This window comes from Amphiprion ocellaris, unplaced genomic scaffold, assembly GCF_022539595.1.
Source record: "Amphiprion ocellaris isolate individual 3 ecotype Okinawa unplaced genomic scaffold, ASM2253959v1 Aocel_unscaffolded215, whole genome shotgun sequence".
Taxonomy (NCBI): Eukaryota; Metazoa; Chordata; class Actinopteri; family Pomacentridae; genus Amphiprion; species Amphiprion ocellaris.
The window spans coordinates 1-9,956 of record NW_026559384.1 but is presented as its reverse complement, the minus strand read 5'-3'; the positions used below and the strand labels follow the sequence as shown (position 1 = coordinate 9,956).

General features: G+C 38.6%; 1 protein-coding gene and 1 long non-coding RNA gene across 2 annotated transcripts; one reads left to right on the top strand and one right to left on the bottom strand.

The window, feature by feature from the left end:
* The first annotated feature begins 521 nt into the window (after positions 1–521).
* LOC129348446 (mannose-binding protein C-like) lies at positions 522–4,957 on the top strand. Its single transcript, XM_055008795.1, has 2 exons — positions 522–660; positions 4,575–4,957. The coding sequence occupies exons 1-2, from the start codon at positions 522–524 to the stop codon at positions 4,955–4,957; spliced, it is 522 nt and encodes a 173-aa protein (XP_054864770.1).
* Positions 4,958–5,968: 1,011 nt separating this feature from the next.
* On the bottom strand, positions 5,969–9,724 carry LOC129348447 (uncharacterized). The gene is made up of 3 exons (XR_008600974.1): positions 8,517–9,724; positions 7,582–7,714; positions 5,969–6,363 (listed from the first exon to the last, which is right to left on the bottom strand). It is a non-coding gene; the product is annotated as an uncharacterized LOC129348447 (long non-coding RNA).
* Positions 9,725–9,956: the final 232 nt, after the last annotated feature.

Here is a 9,956-nt window from a genome sequence, read left to right as displayed (position 1 = left end):
GTAACACATTAGTCCTTTCAAGTGCTAAAAACGTGAGTATTCCAACAAGTTTTGCTTTTAAAGTAAAAACACACACAAAAACAAAAAACAAAGTCTGTCATAGAACAGGATCTTTGTTCTCAGACCATGTGGAATTTCTGCTTCTGTTTTGTGAGTGAGCTTCCATATTGTTCAAATGCTTCTCATTTCCTGTGGGCTGGATCTCTCATATATTCTACTTTGAACTACCTTTGTTGCCATTTGTGCTTGGAAACAGCAATGAAGGAACACATTTCGGAGATAATTTTGAACTGTAAATTTCTTTATTTTATCAACAATTAGTTCTCGATAAAGATTACCAATGCATTCAGAATAACATCACTGTTTACTTGTGTTAAAAAGTGTCACAGTGTGGAAACTACTTCGGTCGTATCATTTGTAAGAGTCGAGATTTATTTCTGTCTGAACTGTGAAATGAACTGATCGGATTTTGCTTTTTACACAAATATAATTCATATTGATTTTAATCCTGCATTCAGACGATGAGGCTGTCTCTCCTGCTCTTCATCCTCTGCCTGATGGCTTCTACTGCCTACAGTCAGCTTCCAGGTCCTCCTGGTCCTAAAGGTGACAGAGGAGAGCCTGGGCCCATAGGAAATCCTGGTATGGATGGATATCCAGGTGAAGACAAAACAACAATAGCAATATATATTTTAAAAAAGTGTGTTAATGTCTTTTCCTTAAATAGGATAGAAATTACTGTTAGCATGTGGTGTTGAGGTGTAGTTTTAAAAACTATTGATGTGTAGGGTCTCTCATGTCAACGTAATTACACAAAGTCTTCATTTGATGCAACATTGTTCTCATCAGTGGATAAACATGTTTTATTTTCTTCATTTTTAGAAATGCAGCTCAGCCTGTCAGGAATTGCAACAAATCAGCTGATACCTGTATAAAAAACATTTTGACATGTACGTTATTCTGTCTCAATTCACAGAATGCTCCACGCCTGACCGCTTAAAATTTGAAGAATTTTTTTTTTTTTAAAAGTTGTAAAAATATTGATTGAGTTGACCCTGTGTAAAATCTGGGGTTATAGGCAACATTAGCTTTTGAGTTAAAAATCCTCAAAGATGACTGGGGTCATGTCAATTTCTGCATAGTTTTCTTTGTGGAGAAATGTTTGAAGTGCTATAACTTGAGAAATAATGTAGCCAGAGTCATGGAATTTTTCTGGCTCATTGATATGTACATGTGGTCTTTAATGGTACAACCCTGCTTTGATATAATAATACGAACCAGTTATATGATGGTGCAAAGTCGGTCCAAAAAATTTTCACTTTTCAAAGTATTCCACCAACCATAAAACCTTTATTGTTCAGGCTAATACGGTGACGTTTTTCCTGTGATTGACATCTAAAGCAGCTTCAAAAATGTAGAATATGGTGCTGTACATTGTCAGAAAAAAAATATCAAAGCTTTGTGTTTTGCATTTGTGCCTAATATTTGAACATGCATTGAGTAGGTCTGATAGGTGAAACCATTCCAATAGTGATCCTAACCGGAAGAGTTCAATAATATTGTTAATTGGCGAAAAGAAAAGTTATGATTTTCAAACTCAGTGCTTCAAACTATTTCATGAAAAGTAGGACCATAAGCGATCACATCCACGTTTAATTAATTTTATGCTTGTAATATCAAGTGAAAGATTCCTTGATACAACACCCTGTATGAAAGAAACAGTGGCAGACAATTTACATCACACTGTTCACATGTATAATAAACAATGCTCAAAGTGTGTCTTTGATGGAAACACTGGAACTCACTGTTTCAGTTTTTTGGTCTATTCCAGATTGTACCAAGATTCACCACAACTAAATTTATCACCAGCAGAACATGTTATCAGAACATCCTCTGCTGAAGCCATTTTGCCTATTGACAGATATTGACAAAAATACACCCAAGTTGCATGACATCAGGAAAATTCATCCATATGGGTATCAGTATTGTATCAAGAGACAGAGAACTGGGAAACACATTTTACACAAATAATTGGGCATGAACTACTTTAAAACAGGGAATTAATGCTGACATCAGTGCACCATGTATTATTGCTACACAATGACTCATGTGACTGACTCTTTCCCAACAAGGTTACAATGAATTAAAACAGATCTTGATAAAGAAGTCAAAAACAAGTAAAACTGTCTGTGTCTGACAAATCCGTGTGATTGCATCTGGTTCAACTTTTCATAAAATTGTTTGAAGTACTATGAGTTAGAAAATTGTGTTTTTTTTACACACTAACAATATTATTTAACTCCACTTTTGGAGTGGTTTCACCTCCCATACCTGCTCACTGCATGTTCAAATATCAACCACAAATGTTAATATTTCCTTTCTCCAATAGTTTGCCTCTGGCTGGCACCATACTCTACATTGTTAAAGCTCCTATTGGTGCCAATCAGAGGCAAAAAAAATCTGTCTCTTAGGCTGAACAATAAACATTTTATGGTTGGTGGAATGTCGGATTAGACAGAAACACTGACATTTTCTGACAAAGTTGCACCATCATATAGCTGGTTTGTATTTTTCTGTCAATGCAGGGTCATACCATTGAAATCCATATATATATATAACAATGAGCCAGCAGGAGTCTAACTACATTATTTCTCAAGTTATAGCACTTCAAACATTGCTCCATAGACTAGCTTGAAAAAACACAATGCAAAAATCAACATGACCTCAACCCCCTTTGATGATTTTGGACTCAAAGAGTTAAAACTGACACCTGTGATCGGAAATTTTACACGTTTTACTTCCTAACATATGTATGCAGACAGAAAACAAAACAAAACAGAAAACATACAATCAGAAATTAGCTAGACTCAAATCTCCAAAGCTGATTTTCATCTGCCCATCACTTTCATTTTTCAAACAGAGTGTTGTGAATCTGGCTTTTAGTCCTCTTTCTTTTCCTATTACCTGTTCTTATTTGGACCAGGACAATGGGGGTTTGTTGGACCAGTTGGGCGACCTGGAAGAGCTGTTTCGTGTGGACGAGGTGATTTGTTCTTTTTTTTCCAAACAACTTGATTCATAGCATATATTGTAATTATATATTGTAAGGCAGCTCGCAGCAGTAGAACAATATGCAGGTGAATACCTTTAATTGTAGAAAGTTTTTTCTTTCTCCAGGGTGCCAGTTGTTAGACAAGATGCAGATCATATACAAGTGGTCAACACAAAAGCATGAATTCCTATAAATTGCATTCACCAACTCTGGAAATTTATAATCGATCCTCCTAAAAAGTCTGAGTATGACTTTTCACAGTGTTTTTAAATTTGACAAACAAATCAGTTCTGCTGTCAAAACTAGATTGTTTGAGGTTGAGGCTGTTGGCCAAAGTAAAGCCCTATCTCTCCCACAACAACTCTGACAGAGTCATACATGCCTTTATTACATCTTGGCTAGACTACTGCAACTCTCTGTATACCGGCCTTGATCAGACATCTCTTCGTCGGCTTCAGCTGCTACAAAATGCTGCTGCCCGACTTCTAACAGGGACAAAGAAATGGGAGCACATCACTCCAGATTTACATTCGCTCCACTGGCTTCCTGTCTGCTTTCAAATTCTTTTAAAGATATTATTGCTTGTTTTGAAGGTGTTAAATGGGTTGGCGCCTTCATATTTATCTGAACTCTTATGTCCATGCTCCAGTGTTAGCGCTGAGTTCAGCCAATCAGATGGTCCTTAACGTTCCCAGATCCAGACTCAGAAACAGAGGTGACCAAGCCTTTTCTGTGGCTGCACCCAGTCTGTGGAACCACTTACCTGTTCAAATTAGAACCACTTGGTTTCTTCATACCTTCAAGCACCTACTGAAGACACATATATACTCTCTGGCTTTTAATTGTAGTTGAGTGCTGACACCTTGATATATGGCATTGTTTATCTTGCACTGTGTTTATTTCCTTACAGATTATGTCTTGTTTTGTATTTTAAAATGTGAAGCACTTTGGTCAACCTTGGTGGTTTTTTAAATGTGGTATATAACTAAAGTTGACTTGATTTCAGCTTGCTTTTCTCCAGAATACTTTCGCCCTCTTGGCCGGGAGGTTGAAAGCTTAAAGAAGACTGCTGTGGATTTATACCTGGGAAAGTGGTTCGAGATTCAATAAGGAGCTTGACAAGAAGTGAATACATGTGGATGATTATTAATCACAGCTCTGTAAGTGTTTGAGCTCAGTCATTTTTAACTACACATATCCTTTTTTCTTCTATCTATGTAAGAATAAAAATGGAGCTTCAATTTTTGAGTCTCACACAGTTGCTTAGAACATTTCACCACAAGGTTTAAAGAGAGAAGAGAAGAAATAATGTCATCAAATATGTGTATCATGATGTGTGGTGTAATGTCATTTTCCCATAAGAGTGCAGTGCAAAAATGACTTTGTACATGGGGGTGATGAATAGATGTCAAGAAAAAAAGAATATTTAAAACTTCCAACTATGTTCCTTTAACACGTTTATGTGGACAGAGCCGTGCATTTCACCAAATAAGTTTTACTTCTTGCTCCTTTCTTTTTCCAGCTATAAACTTTGATTATGTCCGTAAGGTTGGTCAGAAATACTTTGTGACCAACAAGGAGAGAGGCTCCTTCTCGAATGCCGTAGACTTCTGCTCCCAACAAGGCTTAGAGCTGGCTTTACCACAGAACGAGGAGGAGAACAGCATGCTGACTCAGTTGTATGGTAAAGTTGATAAAAGGGCCTGGATCGGCATCAACAATAAAAAGGCAGAGGGGGATTTTGAGTTTGACATGAAAAAGCGACCTCTGACCTTCACCAAGTGGGGACAAGGTCAGCCAGACAGATCCATCCAGGAAAAAGGCTGCACCCTGCTGACAGAGAACGCTGTCTGGCAAGTGACACGTGAATGTTCTCTGTATGCTTACATCATATGTCAGTTATAAAAGGATGTTTTCTTCCTGTAATGGAAACTTTGTCATGCTTTCTACGTTTGACTTGTGTTGGGCAAGAGTATTGCATAACTGGCCTACATGTACATAGCTGCATAACGGAATAATGAATCTGCAGAAAATTTGCTTTTTTCATACCTGAACGCATCAAATGTAAAAATGAAATTATTATTTTACATATAAGCTGCTTCAAGGACCCAGTTCACATTAGATTTGGGTTAGACATAAAGTATTTGCTTGCAAGTGTATTAGATTTCCAAAACAATTACATGCTTAAACAATTTAATAAAGCAAGTGTCATAATAAAGATGTCCAACAGTGAGACAGTTTTCTTTTCTTTCTTTCTTCTGTGTTTTCTTCTCTTTTTTACTGTAGCTAATCTGTACTTGGAACATTTTCATGAGTTTGCCCTGATAGCAGCTTATGAAACACCTGGCACAAGGAAAAGTCTTTACTTGAACTATCATGTTCTGTGGGTTCTCATGCAGTACACTGAAAATTATTGGTACTGAGAAAAGGCACTCATCGGTTCCTTGGCATAAAAATTGTTTGCAATCACATCGTCATTAGTAGAAACCTCGTGTCCCTCCTGTTAGACTTGAGCGTAATACTGATATTATTTTAGCTTAAGTTTCTATATTTTTCCGTGGAAATTTGTGTTGAGGATTATTGTTGGTGAATATTCATTTACATGAAGTGTGATGAAAAGTTCTACCATCACTGCTGAGACACAACCACACAGTCCTTTAGAACATATATAAACTACTTTTTATACTTAACGCAGCATCTGGCAATATAATAGAATTAGGGGACAGCCTTGGTTAAATTCCTCACACAGTACAGTTTAATTATTCATTAGTAATTATTTAAAAATAAATGATGTTTAATATATTACACAGAAACACAAAATATTAGATGAGCTACATTAAGTGCATGATATAATAATAAATGTATAATAACAATAATATATTTGTATATATACAATAACAGCACAATAACAACATAAAAGTAATAACTTAATTCAGTATTTTTAATTCATATAATCACAATGTGATAGGGGAAAGGCTCAAGCTGCTCCATTATTGTCCTTTGATGTCCTCTGAAGGCTTGGATTGGATGGTGGATTCACCCAGGAGGCAAGACTGACCTCCTGTACCTGAGGCAAGGAGCACCTGAAACCCACCAGCACACTGACCAACATCTCTCTGTGTGGCAGCTGCAGCCACAGTGTCTGCAGATCACATAGCTCCATCACGCCTGACTGTGTCTGCAGCGGGTGAACCAAGACTCTCTGCAGCTGTGTCTCCATCACATCTGGCTGACTGTGAAGATCCTCCATCACACCTGCTGAGGGCTCCATCTAAACATCATATGTGACTGCCTGGCCCGCTGAGTCTGCTCTGTAGGTTCAAAAACAGATACTGCAGAACAAAAATATGATCTGTGTTTTGTGACACACTTTCAAGACAAGATGTTCCTTCTTCAACCTGCATTAAGAAACATTGCACAACTAAATCAAAACGACACTTGATATAAATGTGTAGCGGACGGAGGAGCAGAACATTCCAGAGCAAGTTCTTCTGTGTAATCATGTATGTCATAACACAACAAAAATCTCCGTCCAGATGTAACATAGAACATATAATGCGACTGTGAGGACTGCAAGTCCAATTCAAGGCCCACTGGCCGCCGTGGTACAGTTTTATCTGGCCCATGAGATAATATTATTTGTTTATCAGAACTGGCCCACGAGTATATAATACATACACCACTGATACTACAATTCCCAGAGTGCAGTGCAATGGCTTGGAGCCTAGAAAATTAAGTTTGAACTTCTCCGTAAGCCGTTTGCAGTCGACGTGGAAAGAGCCCTTATGAACGTCCAAATGATCAAACTCCAAAATGGTGACACGGTCAAGGCAAAGTCTGTGTCTGTGGGTGCTGCACAGTTCCTTTGTTTCACCCCTGAAACGATGCCTCAGCTCCACCTACATGCTGCTCAAATTCTCTGCATGTTTGGTAACCTACTGAGCAACTCTCTGTGATGAAGATGAACAAAACATCACACAGCAGTCCTCTGTCTGATACACAACCTTCACTCTATCCTGAGAATTCCCACAGCTCAGAATCTGACCCCAAACAGTGACGAAGTCAAGAAATGATGTCAAGCATCTGGCTTGGGCTAATGTGCATCAGAGCAGACTGCTTAAATGTGGCCTGTTTTCATTTTGCAGGTTTCTGTTGTGATCACACAATTACGGGCTATTAATAGCTATATGTTTGAAATATATGCACATTCTCATTTTGTCTGCTGGTATTGTTATTGATAAAAATAGGGTGACTTTAGATTTTCATTGAAGAAAATATGGATCAAAATGCAGAACACTGAGAGCTGTTCTAACAACAAAACAAGTACATTTATTAACAAACAATCAATGAATGGGAGCTGTGGGGTCCGAATGCTGCCTGGCTGGAGATGATCATTTGGAGATGGTGTGGTGCATCAGAAGGAGGATGAGCACAAGGAATGCTGGAGGCACCAACGAGAACCTACACGTGAGCAAACACATGATCAGAGGAGTCGCAAACGAGAAGCACTATATAGACAAAATACTCACCTGATACATGGTCAGTTGAGCATCATCCAACTTCTTTTAGTGAGCATTCTTCTTCTTCTGGTTGTGCTCACGCTGCTGGTCTTGTGCACATTCAGATGCAGGATGTCTGCCTCTGGGGATTTTAATGTGACTGCTGCCATTATAGATAGATAGATAGACAGATATTTTATTAATCCCAAGGAAAATTCAAGAAACTATCATCTCTACTGGTACATGTCCACAGGATCCATCAATTTCTCGCATCCCATTCGTTGTCTATGTAAAACGCACCGTATTGCATGCTGGTTCCATTGTGGCGCACTTCGAGCTGTGATCCAGTGCATCTCCCTGGAGGTTCCCACAGTTCATTTGCATAAAATAGACTTGAATTCTACTTTATGCAAATTCAGGTGCGACGAACAGAGGTGCGGTGCCTTGTGAAACTTTTGTCAAGCGTGTAAAGGTACATGTTCACAGGATTCATTTTTCTCGCATGTAAATGTGCCACATCTGAAAATCAATCGCTTGATGGGCAGTCACTAGCGGGCCACTACGTGGTCCATGATAACGCTTTCAGCTTGAGCCTGACAGATGCATTGGACCAACATGGTGGCTTGGTCACAAACTTAAATTTTTCTGACGAAAACAGTTCAGCAAAAAGTAATTCTGAAACCATTTGAGAAATAACCTGTGCAGTTGCTAAATTTGCCCTTGTTTTAGTTCAACAATGGCTACTTTAGACGTTTGACGAAAGTTTTGCGATGCGTCAGACCTCTGCACGCCGCATCGAATTTGCATAAAATAGAAGTCAAGTCTAGTTTATGCAAATGAGCTCCGGGGAAATGCACCAGATTGAGACCCGAAATGCACAGCAACGGAACCAGCATGCAACGTAGTGTGTTTCACATAGACAATGAATGAGATGTGTGAAATTGACAGATCCAGTGGACACGTACCATCACATGTGAGACGGATCTCAGGCGTCGTCCTCATGGAGCAGTGAATTGGGTTCTTCTGTCCCGAAGAGTGTACTGGTAAAAGAGTGGATTGGTATGAAGTGGCTCTGGAACTGGAGACTAGAGTTTTAATATGAACAATATAGCAGCTAAAGAGAAAATTGGATAGAAAATATTGGAGAAAACCTTGGCAAGACTTAGGAAAGAGGGACATTCTTCCAAGGCTTGTTGGGGACTTGATGTAACAATGACACAAGTTAACTCTGACCTGAAATTTTAAACAAGAACTGTAGGATAAATTACATGAAACAAAGTCATGTCATCAATCCAGCAAGCTCTTGTCAACAAGGAAAAACTCCAAATGTCCTCTCTTGAGGAAGTGCTGGAGAAACCCTTGGGAAGACTTAGGAAAGAGGGACCCTGTTACAACACTTGCTGGTGACTTGAAGTAACACTGCTGCAAGTCAAATGAAGGTTGTCAAATTAAAGAACAGTTATACAATTAATACCTTTAACCACGTGAAGTCTTCAGGTCAGACCAGAAAGCTCGTGTCAAGGAACAGCTCCAAATATTTACTTGATTGTAAATATTGGAAAAAAACTTGGAAAGACTTAGAAAAGAGGGACCCTCTTACAAGTCTTGCTGGTGACTTCAAACGATACGGCAAGTTCATTGAACACTGTCAAATTTTACAACAGTTATGAAATAACACACTTCATACATGGGAAGTCTTTGGGTCAGACCAACTCATGTCACCAAATAAAAGCTCCAAATGTCCTCTCTGGAGGAAATATTGGAGAAAACCTTGGGAAGACATAGGAAAGAGGGAACCTCTTCCAAGGCTTGCTGGTGACTTGACGTAACAATGACACATGTTAGCACTTACCTGAATTGTAGCATGAATTATGGAGAAAAAAAAGTTATGTCATCAATCCAGCAAGCTCTTGTCAACAATGAAAAACTTCAAATATCCTCTCCTGAGGCAAAATTTGAAGAAACCTATGTGAAGACTTAGGAAAGAGGGACCCTCTTCCAAGGCTTGCTGGTGACTTGATGTAACAATGACACAAGATAGCACTTACCTGAAATTTTAAACAAGACCGGTTGCATAAATTATATTACACAAAGTTATGTCATCAATCCGGCAAGCTTGTGTCAACAAAGAAAAACTCCAAATGTCCTCTCTTCAGGGAGAATTCTGGAGAAACCCTTGAGAAGACTTAGGAAAGAGGGACCCTCTTCCAAGGCTTACTGGTGACATGATGTAAGAACAACACTTACCTAAAATATTAAACAAGACTTGTAGCATGAATTTTGTAATAAAAAACAAACAAACATCACATCATCAATCCAGAAAGCTCTTGTTAACAAGGAAAAACTCCAAATGTCATATCTTGAGGCAAAATTTGAAGAAACCTATGGGAAGACTTAGGAAAGAG

Coding starts and splice junctions, on each gene's coding strand:
- LOC129348446 (XM_055008795.1), top strand. CDS start 522: ATGAGGCTGTCTCTCCTGCTCTTCATCCTCTGCCTGATGGCTTCTACT. Junction 661..4,574: donor TGGTATGGATGGATATCCAG/GTGAAGACAAAA, acceptor TTCTTTTTCCAG/CTATAAACTTTGATTATGTC.